This window comes from Grampus griseus (genome assembly GCF_964374135.1).
Source record: "Grampus griseus genome assembly, chromosome: 7".
NCBI classification, from domain to species: Eukaryota; Metazoa; Chordata; class Mammalia; order Artiodactyla; family Delphinidae; genus Grampus; species Grampus griseus.
The window spans coordinates 30,630,390-30,645,842 of NC_139001.1; the positions used below are offsets into that span (position 1 = coordinate 30,630,390).

A 15,453-nucleotide genomic window follows, 5' to 3' on the forward strand; every position below is an offset into this window, starting at 1 on the left:
ATTAGACTAGTAAAACAGTTTGTAATTTTATGCTACATATTGGAAGTTTTTGGAGTGAGAGGGTGACACAATGATTAACTATAAAACATGGCATATTTTAATTTTGAAGGCAGTTAGCATGTGCTCATGGCTGAATGGGCTGCAGAGGAAGCTGTAAGTTGACAGCAGGCCAAAGACGTGTCTTAGATTATCTAAGACTGTATTTCCCCCATGAACAACCAGGGAATCTATCAAAGAGAAATGATATTCAATGTCAAATTATGCTGCATAATGAATAAATAAGGGTAGTGTGAAACATATGCCAATGTCCTGAATATAGTGACAAATCAGGAATGGGAAAGACATAGAAGACCCCCCATGAATGTTCAAGGAGAACTGTCTGAAATAAAAAGGCAGGGGAAGGTTTTGAGGGGCATGTCTGAAGTCTCAGGTGGCCACGGATCAGCTTCAATGATTGGCTACTCTGAATAAGAGTAGATGCAGGTCACACGTATGAAAGAAAGAGAGACGGAAAGAGCAGAACTGAGAGAGAACCAAGAGGGAGGGAAAATATGAACATGTAGGGAATAACCAAATGTTGTCTGAACAGCTAATCAAATTCAGTATATTCTGTCTGCTGGCGATTTGTCTTAAACTCTCCCTGAGACATCACAGTAAAAACTGCATTTCCTTTATATATATAATATGCATATAATATATATACTTATATCATATATATAAAGGAAATATATTAAATATATATTTTTTAATTTAGACACTCATATTCTAAATGTTTGTCAAATAATTATTGACATAATAGTACAAATAAGTTCAGTAGGTTCCTGATTTCATTTTGGTTCAAAGTACAGGCATAAGTTTAGTTTGATCAAATTTGTTTTTCACTTCTCATGAATTAGTAGCTTTCTGTTTCACAAGACTGGTTCCATCCCTTAAAAGCACTACTTTTCCCTTTCAGGGGGGCTTTTAACTTTTTTTTTTTTAAGACAGGACAGCCTCTTTTGCTCAGCCCTCCTGGCTCCCTCCCAATGCTTCCTCCACTGTAAGTTTCCAACATGCAAACCCCCACTGCTGCTGGTCACCTAGGCAACACAGCAGTTTGCAGGATGGTGCAGGTCACAGGACCCTAGGAGAGGGAGAGGGAGAGGGAGGGGGAGGGAGGGAGGGGGAGGGGGAGGGGGGGAGAGAGAGAGAGAGAGAGAGAGAGAGAGAGAGAGAGAGAGAGAGAGAGAGAGAGAGATTGATTCAAAGCTTTAGATTTGTTCCTTCCATTCCAAAAATGCCTTTGACTCTGTCCCTTCCTCTCCAGCTATGCTGTTCCTCCCTTCATTCAAGCCCCTCTCCTCTCTTGCTGGTTGTCCCAGACTAGTATCCTTGTCTATGGTTTCCCTTAGCCATTTATTCTCCACAAGTGAACTCACTTAACATGATATTGTCAGGCTTCAAAGCCTTCAATGCTTCTCCACTGCTCTCTGGAGAAGCATGGCGCTCACAGAGCATGGCAGACAATGCCCTTCCTGTAGATTCTTTCCCCAGATACTATATGTTTTAGCCACGTTGAACACACTGCATTTTCCCTCTCCCATCATGTGGTTTTCCTAACCTAAGTTGCCCTTCCCACCTCTTTTCTGCCTAGTAAGTTCCTTTCTATCCTTCAAGAAACCTTTCAAACACTACCTCTCCTGTAAAAAACCTTCCTTGACACCTACAGAGTTAGTGGCTTTTTCTTCTAGGCTCCAATGACATTTTGTATCTCATGCTCAGCAGGCTGCTTGCTAATTATCTGTGTGTCTGTCTCTTCAAGGGGACACTGCATTCCTTGTGGGCAGGGATGCTTCCAACCCATTCCAGTACCTTCTATGGCGCCCAGTTTAGAGTTCCATAAATAATTTTGAATGGATGAGTGAGCACATGAATGACAATGATCAAAAGAAGATTTAAGACTGAGAAAAAGTTATACTTTTGATTGAAAGGAGATTACTGTCAATGTTAAAAAGAGCAGCTCTAGAAAAGGGTGAGAATGGAAGCCTAAACAGCGAGTTAGGGAGGGAGAGGGGGAAAAGGAAGTTGCTGGTTCACATCATGTGATGAAGATTTACAGCAGTGAGAGCCAATATAAGCTGTTTTTCAAGATCGTGGAGAAACATGCTTTCCTGAAAAGGGAAGGGAAGAAATATGTGGCGACACGGAAGCAGCCAAAAAGGCAGTTGCTAATTCTCAATGATTCTAGCTCTGCAATATCTCTCAACTACCTCTGTCCCCTGAAAGGTTCCCACCCGAGAAAGTTTCTCCCCAACCTCCCCAGCACAGGTCCTCAGTAAGTTTCACTGCCATGGCCCCAGGAGGTATCCACAGAGCCTCTGGCTTCTACCAGATATTAACTCTCCTCCATTTATCTAATCCTTGGGGGTTTGCTTTTTTTTGTTTGTTTTATTCAAACAGAAAGTCACAAAAATTATAATCCTTGTTGTACACAACTAAAACCCAATCTTACCTGCTGAACTCCCACAGTAAGATTTTACTATCTACCAAATGAAGTCTGATCTCCTTATCCTTGCTTTTTGGGCATGATCATCTGGCCAATCGGCCACGATAGAAGTTGCACAAATCAACTTACTTTCCTACCTCCATCTGTTCCTTCTGCCTTTGCCTCTCTCTGAAATTCTCTTCCTTCTGGGGCTCTTTTCATGTCCATGCTCCTATTCATATTTTAGGGTTCAGCTCAAGTATCACTTTTCCCCCTAACATTTTCCCTGCTTCCTGTACTTGGGAATATTCTCCTTTCTCTGCCTCAGCAGCTCAGGGCATTTTATCTATGTCTTCTGGTAAATATCACTTTGTACCCTGTGTTCTCGTTTGTCACTTTTACCTATTAGCCTACCATCGTCTTGAGGCTAGGGTTTCCTTTTGGGCTCTTGGACCCAATCTTAACAAGTGTTGGGGGGTGGGGAGCGAGGAGCTCTCCCATATTTCCAATAATTCTAGGACAGCAGCAGGGTTTTGGAGAACTCAACTAAATTCTGACACTATCTACCTGACACAGATCCCACACGTTGAGGGCTCAGTCCTATACGACTGCCCCCCATACTCCACCTCAGATGCCAGTTTCAAGCTCAGGTTGTCACCTGTGCTTCAGACTGATGGGCTACAGATTGGAGGTTCCACAGACCCCTTCTTGAACTTCAGACACCAGTCACAAGTCCAGGTTGTTACCTCTACTTCTGACCAACTGGCTATAAATCAGAGGTGCCCTAGACCCCTCCTTGGGTTCGATTAGTTTTTGATAGTGGCTCTCAGAACTCAGAGAAACATGTTACTTACTAGATCACTGGTTTACTGTAAAAGAATATAACTCAGGAACCGCCGTATGTAGAGCTTCCCAGGGCAAAGTATGTGAGAAGAGGCTCCGAGCTTCTATGCTCTCTCTGAGTGTGCCCCTCTCCCCACATCTCCACATGTTCACCAACCCAGAAGGTCTCCAAACCCTGTCCTTTTGGGTTCTTATGGAGGCTTCATTACAGAGGCAAGATAGATTACATCACTGGCCACTGTCAACTGATTCAAGGCCCATCACTCTGGATGGGACTGAAAGTTCCAACCCTCTAAGCACAAGACGGGCTCCACTGGCAACCAGCCCCTTCATTAACATAACATGACACCTTAATCAGTCTCAATACGGAGGAAATTCCAAGGTTTTTAGGGGTCAGTGCCAGAAATGGGATTAAGGCCAAATACATTGATCTTATGAATACAATACTACAGGTTTATATCTGCTTTATCTCTGCACTATTCCAGCAGGCCTGTGCATATACGCTGGCTAAACAGTAAGGTAGGATGAGTGAAATTATTTTTAAAATGGATTTTTTTAACATCTTTATTGGAGTATAATTGCTTTACAATGTTGTTAGTTTCTGCTGTATAACAAAGTGAATCAGCTATACATATACATATATCCCCATATCTCCTCCCTCTTGCGTCTCCCTCCCACCCTCCCTATCCCATCTTCTAGGTGGTCACAAAGCTCGGAGCTGATCTCCCTGTGCTATGCGGCTGCTTCCCACTAGCCATCTATTTTACATTTGGTAGTGTATGTAAGTCCATGCTACTCTCTCACTTCGTCCCAGCTTACCCTTCCCCCTCCCCATGTCCTCAAGTCCTAAAATGGATTTTTTAATGCTACCAAACTCATTTTTGATTCAGGATTGAGGCAAGCAATGCAAATAAGCATGCAAAATTAAAAATGTCCAGACTTTTGCTCAAGAAACCCCCAGAGATACTGATCTAGAACATTATTGTGATTATCAATCTAGTTCAAGAAGCTGTATTTGAGTAAAAAAGTTGACTTCAAAAATGTAGAAGTCGGAGATAGGTAAATATAGGTAAGCTTCTGGCTAATAGAGTTAGCTGTACTCTTGTTGTATTGTTTTATTTTTAGCAGATTGTAAAAAACAAAACAAAACAAAAACCATAATAGTGATGTTTGAAAGAAAACAGCATTGCTGCAAGAAAAATGAAAAAACTTCACAGGATTATCATGGGACAAGAATGGAATGAAATATCCAGTTTTTAACAGCCATAATAAATACAGAAAATAGCAAAGGGACAAGTTAATGATTTTTAAAACTCATCAGAAGAACAAAATCTATGAATTCTACTAGTCAAATGGTGTGTATGTTAGTAAATCTCTCTCTCTCATGCTTGTGTGATTCTAAAAAAATATTGATTTTTTGGTTTCTATTACAGAATGGATATAATATTGGGCTCTTTTCAACAGTTTAGATTATATATGGTGCTGTTTTAATTTTTAGATTCCATTAACTTTCTTGGAACATCTATTTTTAAAATACCTTTAGGGTTGCCAACTGCAAATAAGAAAGAAAAAAAGCTTTATGTCTTCTCAGTTTTGTTTCATACCTTCCCATATAACTGGTTTTTTTTGAGTTCCACCTCTCTAGTTTTTAACTTGGTAAAAGAAAATTCATCAATTTTCTCATATATCTTAATAAGATATGATGAATCTTAAATTCCAGGAAGCAAAAATGAACAATCTGAGGTATTAATATTAGCTATGAGAAGTTTTCGCTGGAAAGGAATTACAGATACTATGAGATTTCCATCCTGTAAAGAACTAGAGTTACAATAAGGTTGCTGGGTTTTCCCAGAAAAACCATACCGGGGAATATTTATGGTATATCACTTTTTTTTTTTTTTTTGCGGTACGTGGGCCTCTCACTGTTGTGGCCTCTCCCGTTGCAGAGCACAGGCTCCAGACGCGCAGGCTCAGCGGCCATGGCTCACGGGCCCAGCCGCTCCGCGGCATGTGGGATCCTCCCAGACCGGGGCACGAACCTGCGTCCCCTGCATCGGCAGGCGGACTCTCAACCACTGCACCACCAGGAAAGCCCCTATGATATATCATTTTATCGATACCTGTGGCTGTAATCTTCAAGGCCCAATTCCAGAACGGGATGTGGTGGAGGAGGAGGTCCTCCGCTCTCAGCCCATCCGTCATTGGGAAGCAACAGCTCTATAAGCAAAGAACAAATAAAGCTGTAGTAAACAGGAGGCAGAACCGTCCAGCGCCTGGTTTTGTTTCAGTCCATCTCTCAGACATAATTTTCACCAAGACAGAAACCAGCCTTGAAACAAATAAGTCCTCACACAGCACTGAAGGATTCATATGCACGCTAATACAGCCTGTACGGGGAAATGTAAGCCTGATAATGTGACTTGCTGGCAGCCCCTGGCAAGTGAAGTCCTTGCATCTTAACTACCTTTTCCCACCTGGGAAGGGTTGACACATATTCACTACCTGTGATTTGTAGAAGATTAACAAGCCATTTCTTTTATGACAATGTTTTTGTAAACAAGACTCTATAATGAATGCTCTGGATTAAATGGTGATTTAAGCATTTGCCTCAGTGACAAAAAGTACTTAAAAAAAACATGAGATACAGTATATCTACTCACCATTTAGACACCATAGAGGTAAAAATATATATATATATTCTTTTTGCATCTGTGTTGTAGTGGAAAACCCTGAGTTTGGGGCCTCGGAAGCAAAAGACTGGGGTCTGAGTTCTAGTTTTCCTACCTGCTAAAAATGTTTACTTTTTCAGTCTATTTCATACAGGAAAACATAGACACGTATACTGAATATTACAACAACTAATAACAAGGTTTGTTGAGATCTTATTGTGTACCACACACTGAGCTAAGCCTTATGTATCATTTAATCCTCATTACTAATGAAAATATTAAATAATGTATGAAAAAAATTATAGAGCATTGTGATTAAGAATATAGTTTGTGAAGCAAGACTGCATGTTTCCAATCTTGTACTGCTGTATGAACTTGGGCAAACTACTCAACTTCTATAAACCTTGGTTTTTATATCTATAAAGTAGGGATAAGAATACCTTCATTGGAGGAATACAAGGATTATATAAGATAGTGCATATTCCAGCAGCGATTTATAAGTGCCATGAGTGCCAATGAGTAAGTAAAGGATTATTATTCTGTACACCATAAACTCTGCTGTGGACCTATTACAGTGAGATATTTGTAAAAGGTAGACTCTATTGCTAGAACAAGAAAATCTTCTCTTTGTCCTTGAGAAATGCTGCTGGGAACAACCACTCTGACTTGCCCACATACCAGGTCTGATGGTCAATTTTATGTATCAACTTGACCGGGCTCAAGGTGCCCAGACACTTGGTATTCTGTGAGGTTGTTTTGGGGTGATATTAACATTGAAATCAGTAGACAGGGTAAAGTAAATCGTACCCCCCCTTATGTGGGTGGGCCTTATCCAATCAGCTGATGTTTTGAATAGAACAAAAAGGTTGACCCTCCTTCAAGTAGGAGAGAATTCTTCCTGCCTGACTGTCTTCAAACTGAGACATTGCCTTTTTCCTGCTCTTGGATTCAAACTGAACCACTGGCTTTTCCTAGGTCTTGAGCCTGCTGGCCTTCAGACCAGGACTACACCAGTGGCTCTTCTGGGTCTCAGCTTGCCCACTCACCTTGCAGACCTTGGGACGTGCCTGCCTCCATAATCACGTGACCCAATCTCTTACAATAAATCTGTGTATGTAATCTATATATACATATACAAACCCACGAACACATACACACACACACACACACACACACACACACACACACACACACACACACACACACACACACACACACACACACACACACTGGTTCTGTTTCTCTGGAGAACCCTGATGAATACACCAGGGAAGCACTTGCTCCAAGCTCTGCCCCAGGGACCAGTATAAAATGGAGGCAGTTCTAGCAGTGCTGACATGTCCCAGGGAATGAGATTTGAAGCAGGAATCTGGTAAGTAAGATGATCAGGGTACAGAAGCATGAGGAGCAAAGGCAGCCAGCACTGTCCCCCTGCACTGTCCCCCACTCCAGTGATCTGGTAATATGGCAGCAGTTAGGCAGCCAAAGATTTGCTGAGAGAAAAAGAGCAGACGGTCTACAAGATAAACTGGAACAAGGGACATATTGGAACAACATCTTTTCCATTGGTTCTAATCACTCATCCTCAACTTCTCAGTCCATCTTTCACTGGTGGTAAACATAGCTGTGACCACGTAACTGCCTGCTCAAAAACATTGCAGTCACACACAACTGCCTACAGAATAAAGGTCTGTGTCCCCGGCAGCCAACTTTATCTCCTATTACACATTAGCCACTCAAGACTATTTATTGCTCGCAGACCACAAGGCCAGGTTTTCCTACCCCAGTGTCTTTGCTCATATAATTGCAAAACCCACTTCATCCATTAAAGTCCCACCCTTCTCCCAAGGTCCACCTCAAATATCCCCTTCTCCATGAAACCTTCACTGTTGCTCTGGGATCTGTAGGTACTTTTACAACAGTGGTGGAGAATATTAGCGCTCCCAGTGTCTGTGTTCTTCCTTTTTTCCTGAGCACACAGCTAGACCCCAGACCCCATTTTCTAGCCCTCTTTGTATCTAGACTGGTTCTTGCCAATAGAATGTGAGTTACGGTGGTCAATGTTGTGCCCGGTCTCAGTGCTTAAGGAAGGGTATATGCAACTTCCCCACCTTCCCCCCAAATCCCATCTGCCAGCTGCAACCATGAGTGGACGAGGCACCAGAAGATGGCCCAGCTACCAATGGAAGGAGCCCAAGTCCCTCAGTTCTCCCTGGGCTGTGATTTGAGCAAGAAATACATCTTCAATATCTTTATCCACTGACATTTTGGCTCTATCTGTTAATATTACAGAAAATAATTTGTGTGTAACATTTACCACGTGCTGCTTTTGCAATGAGCTATCTATCGATCTATCACCTATTTATCTACATTCATTTCTCTTACTGGACCACAGGTAACTTCCTCCTTGTCCATCTCTTCCTCCTCTCCTTCCTCTTCTTCAGCATCTCCTCTGGTTTTATTACTATCATTAACTTTCATTTTTATTTCATTCACATGAATAATCTATGTGTTTTTAAAGTAATGATAGATGCAGAGGTTAGCATCTTCTCTGATGATTCTTTATCCTTGGTACTTTTTAAACAACAAATCTAGTTGCTGTAAAGAATATTTTTTTCCCCTCTTGGCCCAAACACCTTTGTTAAGCCCTTTATCACCGTGAAAGTCTGGAATTCTTATCCCCTAAAAATAGTATTTCTGGATCTAACTGAGTGTACAAGGTCATTTTATATATCGCCTGTGAACGTTGCACCTCTAGTCACTACTTCATCCATGACCAAATGACCCTTATTTTAATCACCATCTTTTATTGTTGTGACTTGTTTTACAGGATCCATCCTGCCAGGGCCAGATCAGAAAAGAAGGGCAAAAGAGTTTGTGCCTTTAGACTAGAACTCAGCAAGCTATGGCCCTGGCCCCAAACCGGCCCGCCAACCGGTTTTGCACATAAAGTTTCACTGCACACATTCATGCACGTACTGTCTGTGGCTGCTTGCGCACTACAGTGGCAGAGGTGACGAGCTGCGAACGAGATCCTATGGCTCACAAAGCCTGAAATATTGACTACGTGGCCCTTTACAGACAAAGTGGGCTGACCCCTACTTTAGACTGTTTTTGAGAACAATAACAGCATTGTATTCATCGTTGCAGCCTAGCGCATTCTGCACAACGGAGGTATCCCAGAAACATCAGGAAAATTGAAAAGTATAATTCAATCTCTGATCATCACTGCAGCGGCAGTGCCTTACGTGCTATAGGGGGGTGGATACATGCAGGTTCCCAGGAAGGAAGATATTATAAATAATCACACTATTACGTGTCTCTTCAAAGGACCCCAGGGCACATGGATCCGGTGGGACAGGACATAGAAGCGAAACATTTGGGTATGGATGAAAGTCCTGAGAAGACCTCGGTGGGTGATCCTGGGCAGACCTGAGGCAATGGGCTACTGGGGCAGCGGCTGGAGTTTGCGTGAACTGAAAGTGGGGAGGAAGCAGGAGTAGAGCACAAAGGGAAGATGAGAACTATTAAAGGAGAGGGAAAAACAAACCAGAGGCAAACTGTGCTTAGGCTGTAACTTGGCCCAGGGTGAGATCTGCCAGCAAGATTCTTCAGAAAATGCAGTGTTTGTGCACTTCATTACCATTCGAATGCTTAATAGGATTTTATAGTAAACCCGTGGGACACAACCTCCATCCTATTACCATCTTGGAGCCCCACACTCATTCCACTGCTGGCACTGCGAGCAATTCTCCAACGCAAATGTGAATTTTCTGGTGTTACAATTTCTACAAACGTTAGTTCTAAAAATGCCTTTTCTCTGTAACAGCTTGACAGGAATATGTATATATAAAAAAAATAACAGTGGAACAATGGGTGGTAGTACTATTATTACAAAAATAGATGGAACACAGCATATCAAGATTGGACTTTTAAATATACAAAGGAAAGGAGGAAAGGAAGAAAAAGAAAGTTAATGTTTTGGCTGTAACAGTTCCTCTCCTCACTAGACATTGCATTTTGTCAAGTCAATCTTGTTTTTCTAAAGGAGCTCCTTCAAAAGGCTTGGTGGTGGCGAGTCAACACTCACTCAAGTTTCATGAGTCTTTGAGGCCTACGGCCACCTCGTGTGCGTCGTAAACTCGGGAACTCTCAATGGTTCTCAAAAATGAAAACGTTACTAACGCTACACAAAGATGTGATGAGCGTGATACTTCTACAGCATCATGTCTATAAATTCTGTTATATACATTTTTTGGTCTCTCAGTCAATAGGCTTATATAAAAAGAAAGAGCATTCCATCTACTGGCCTCTTATAATTAAAATATAACAAATCTGTGCTTTGATAAGCCTAATTCTTATAACCAAGTATTATATCACAGATCCCCAAGGAAATAATGACAATAGATTTTGCTTTTTAAAAAATAATGTTTAATGGGGTCACTTCTTAAAAGAACTGGATTTTCGATGTTTCCTTGGAAAATTGAGGTGGGAGGAGGATGTGTAGCAGTAACCTTATGGACCGCGGATCTATGTCGCAGGAGGGAGGGAAGAGACAGAACCTCCCAGTGGTTCTGTGCCTAAAGGACTCTAATTGTTCAGTGACATACAAACTCTGAACACTCTACTGAAGTTCCAAAGTATTACTGCATTTTATTTTTAGCGTGTGTTTTGGGTGGACTTTATTATTTAAATTTTTTTTTCTGGGTGGATCCTTACACTATATCTAGTTCTACAGTTTCATTATTTTAGCCTTTGCTAGCCTTCCTAGAGATAGTATCCCATTTCCTTGAGGATCTCAATGTCCTCTAAAAATATACTGCGTAATTATCACTTCAGCATCGATATTTTATAAGTACTGAAAAAGACAGAGGATGGGAGGTAATGTGTCCAATGTTCCTTTGGACATCACTGGTGTAATTAGGAATAAAACCCGGAACTTGGATTGTCACTGGACCACATGTTGCTTGAGAATTAAGTGCCAATCCAGTTATATAAAGGCTGGAATGTTCTTGATCATTATTTGGACGCGGTAGAGAGAAGGCTCTTCTGGTGTGAGGGAAACTTGCTGTTCCTTCCCCAGATTCTCCTGCTATTGCGACTGACGGACTCAGAAGGAGATGCTGCTTTGTCAAGAAAACTTTTAATTTTATTGAGATGAGGAAAGACATACTGGGTGTTTCTTTATCTGACACAAAGTAAAGTCAGCTTCTAATGGACACTCTTGGGATGAGGTGAAAGAACAGTTTCAAGAGACCAGTGTAAGACAGGGCCCATGCTGTGGTTTAGGGAATGAACTTGAGTCAGAGAGACAGGAGATGTATTCAGGTTCTGCAGGGATTATATATGGTGTTGGGTTAGTCATTTACTCTCCTCTCTATTTCTTCATCTGTAAAATGAGGATAATAATACCACCCACTCTGAGTGTGCATGTAAATTGCTCACCACAGTATGTGACAGTAAACAATAAATGATCACAGCTGTTGCTGCTACTCTCACTGAAACAGAGGAATTCAGAGGAAAAAACATCCCATTCAGATGAAAGAATTTAATTCCAGAGGAACCTCAGATTTACAAGTCTGTTCTGATGGAGTAATCTCAGAGTCTAGAAATTGTTCCCCCATCGTTAAATTTGGGTAACATCTTAAGTGTAAATAAGGGATTGATTATATAAACGGCACCTCCACTCACTAGACTACTATGCAACTACTGAACGTGATGTTATGGAATATTCAATGACATAGTAAGATTTTCATAATGTGCTATTAATTAAAAGGCAATTTCCTAAACATTTAATATATATTTCATTTTATTTTATATACACATATTTACATGAAGGAAACACTTTCAATATATACATAATGTTATTGATCAGTATCTCTGACAGAAGTATGAGTGCCACTAAATTTTCCCTTTATTGCTTTTCTCTTAATTTTCTGTCATGAATATCTATTGATTTTGCCATACAAAAAAGTAAAGTTACTAAAGTAAGGAGACGCAGGGAAATAAAAGAATTCTCTTGGTGGCCTTAAGTATAATTTTTTGAAAAACAAAGAAGAAAATCCAATGTCTTTACATGTAGAGCTCTACTAGAAATGTGATCCATACAAGATAGTAGTAGTGAGGCAATAACAAAAACATTCCACCATCATATCATGGTCTCGGTTCACAGTATTTACCGCTCAGAAACAAGCATAAATCTGTGAACTGTGTTATGACCACTTTATGATTTAATACCATTCCATATATCAATATTTTGTAAGTTTAGTTGTTATTTACACTTGGTAACTCCCAATATTAAAAGACTGTTAAAAAAAATATAACGGTTTGTCATTTTGTTTCTCCAGGCATGGTTTTATTTTATACGTAACCCTCCATGTTTGGGGTAGCAAGCATAGAAGCCGTCACTTAAACTTTAGGCAATGCCAGGAATCTGCTTCACAACCTGTGAGTGAGATCTCCCACACACCTCTCATTTTCATGACTCAGAGTAACAAGTCTGCACTTAGTCTAATTAATTCCCCTTTGTTCTTTTTTTTTTCTAAATAAACACTCTCCTGTTTTCTCATACCACTTGCAGCAGATGAGAATGGATAGAATCTTACCTTTCTGTTTGTTTTGTGGACTGTAAGTGCCAAATGGATGCAATGTACTATTATCATTCCTCCTGGAGGTGGTTACAGCATTCTGACAGTTCTCAAAGCATGGCTTAGAAAACGCCCCACACTCTGCAGGTTCCTAAGGGATGAAAATAAAAATGACGTTAGCTTATTTATTTATTTAGTTAGTTAGTTAGTTTCGGTACGCGGGCCTTTCACTGTTGTGGCCTCTCCCGTTGCGGAGCACAGGCTCCGGATGCGCAGGCTCAGCGGCCATGGCTCACGGGCCCAGCCGCTCCACGGCACGTGGGATCTTCCTGGACCGGGGCACGAACCCGTGTCCCCTGCATCGGCAGGTGGACTCTCAACCACTGCGCCACCAGGGAAGCCCCACGTTCGCTTTTTTAGTATGTTCCAACTTGGTCAATGGAAGGAAAGTGAAAAAACGATCAATTTATGAATAATCTTTCAAGAGTCTATTGCACGTAAGTCCTCGACTGTGGAAAATCAAAATGGCCCTAATCAGTTAAAACATCTCTGAACAGGCAATAAAAAATACTGACAATGTGGTGTTAAGGCTTAGGAGTGCTGATGGCAAGCACAAAAGCAGATTAACATTATTATTCTTTCCCACCACTTACAACTAGCTTCTTTCAAATTTTCTTCCATCTGGGAGTACAGCTTGTGGCAGTGTCAACATAAGAATACAGTTCATGCCAAGGGTGTTTCTCTGCCAACCAGCTGGTTGCTGTCTCCCTCTCCCTTGGTGACTAAGTGTATATGCTCTAGGACAAGTCAGAACCCAGGCAGGTTTGTCACTGAAATGTCATGAGCGTGTTCCACTGCAGACACTAGGCCTGTTGGCCAGGAGCTAAAATAAACTGCTGGGACAATGCCAGACAGTGGTTCTCCTGAGATTTTTTTCCTCTTCTTCCATATTTCCCCCATCTGTTTTGATTTTGATAGTCTGTAAACAAATTCAGTTTCCTTAAAACTGCTAGCTCCAGAATAAACCGTGTTCCACAGGTGCTGCCGAAGTACTAGCAATGGGCCGCCCGCAGGGAGCTCTAGTGATTGTTCTAGAGGAATGAGGCACAGAGAACTGGGGTTTGCTCTGGTTCATACTGTGTGTCTTCTAACAGATTTCAAAGAAGTAATTTGAAAGCCGTCTCAGGGTCGTTCCCTTGACCATTTGTGAGAGGAACATTCCGCAAACACAAACATAGATCTGATCCCCAAAGCTCTTTCCTTCTGAAAAAGAGCATTTGGCCCAAATAATGCATTTGATTTCTACTTTCCTCTTTAGTTACAGAAACTCGGTATCCTACTAGTTAAACAAAATATTCAAAACATTCCATGCATGCATTCTTCATAATTAACATGTTTTCAGCTGCTGAAGGTCCTTTAGCTTTTTGTCAAGGCTTATAACACTTTTTCCACACCTCTTGCCCCATTAGTCAACCCAAGCCTGGGGCAACCCAAGCCTGGGCAAGCTACTCCTAAATTAAAGCTGGAGCCCTGGAAGGTAGGAGAGGTAGGACCTACCTTGCATAGTCAAGTGCTTTAACAACAACAACAAAATTTTTTTTCTGCTTTCCCAGCTCTTTGATAAATGACACAATCAATATCCCAACAACTGATCAGTAACCAGCCTAATTAAAATATTCAGCCTGTAAAACAGAGCTGTCGTGGAGCCTTCCATTAGTGTCCCAGCCAATAAAAAATACAATGGATTTTTAAACATATTCTGCTTCCACCAAGCTGAGCTTACAGCTCAGGGGAGGGAAATGTTTTGGGGAAGGGAAAAAAAAAAAAAACAAAACAGGTCATAACCCATTTTTTAATACCAAGTCTCTAGGCTCAAATAGAATTACAATTGAACCTCAAGCTCATCCTTTGAAAAATATGTTTCTGTTTAAAACGATTTTGATTCAATCAAGGGCTCATTATGTATTCTTCACGAGGTCCTCATCAAAACTGTTTACATATCTTGTACATCTGGGTAATGTGGGAAAATACCCAACGACAATATATTTTGACTTTTCTTAAGTAGCGTCTTCAGTATTTTTTTTAATATCAATATAATGTTCAAGTAACCATTTTGGTATTCTTCCAAAATCTAACTAATTGATTTCCCTGAATATATGAGCAGAGCTGAGGCCTTTTCTAGGTTACAGATTCTTTTTTATTGTACCTGAGAGCGATTGCTGTCCACTGAAGAACCCTCCAAAAACACGAGCACACAACATATGTGATTTGACACAGCAAAACAGATTTGGGATATCAAATAGCTACAGATTTTTTTTTTAATTTAATAAAGATTATCTGTACATTAGGCTGCTGTCTTTATATGAAAAAAACACTCTTTAATCTTCATAGGTACCACAGAGATTCTCACTAGTTGAGAGAGCCAAGTGCCTGCTCACCCCCCATGGAAAGCATGTAAATATTAGGGCAAATAAAAATGGATCTTGGTTAAATGTCCTCAAAAAAAATGCTTTTTGTCCCATTTCTTATTCCCAATTGAGTCCCCAGTGAACAGTATTAACAAGAGAAAAACAAATACCGTATGCTAAGGCATATATATGGAATCTAAAAAAAAAAAAAAGGTACTGATGAACCTAGTTGCAGGGCAGGAATAAAGTTGGAGACATAGAGAATGGATTTGAGGACACGGGGTGGGAGGGGGAAGCTAGGGCGAAGTGAGAGTAGCATCGACATATATACACTACCAAATGTAAAAGAGATAGCTAGTGGGAAGCAGCCGCACAGCACCGGGAGATCCGCTCGGTGCTTTGTGACCACCTAGATGGGTGGGATATGGAGGGTGGGAGGAGGACGCAAGAGGGAGGGGATATGGGGATATATGTCTGCATAT

General features: G+C 41.0%; 1 protein-coding gene across 3 annotated transcripts in view; it reads right to left on the reverse strand.

The window, feature by feature from the left end:
- The window catches only part of PARD3B (par-3 family cell polarity regulator beta), a gene marked incomplete at its 5' end in the record, with an annotated part of 1,039,339 nt that overhangs the window by 425,439 nt on the left and 598,447 nt on the right, over nt 1-15,453 (reverse strand). For all 3 annotated transcript variants that reach the window (XR_014296988.1, XM_082658175.1, XM_082658174.1), the window contains 2 exons: nt 5,428-5,524; nt 12,582-12,714. Coding sequence is in view for 2 of the 3 variants with exons in the window: in XM_082658175.1 (XP_082514301.1) it covers nt 5,428-5,524; nt 12,582-12,714 (230 nt within the window). The remainder of the gene's footprint in view (nt 1-5,427; nt 5,525-12,581; nt 12,715-15,453) is intronic.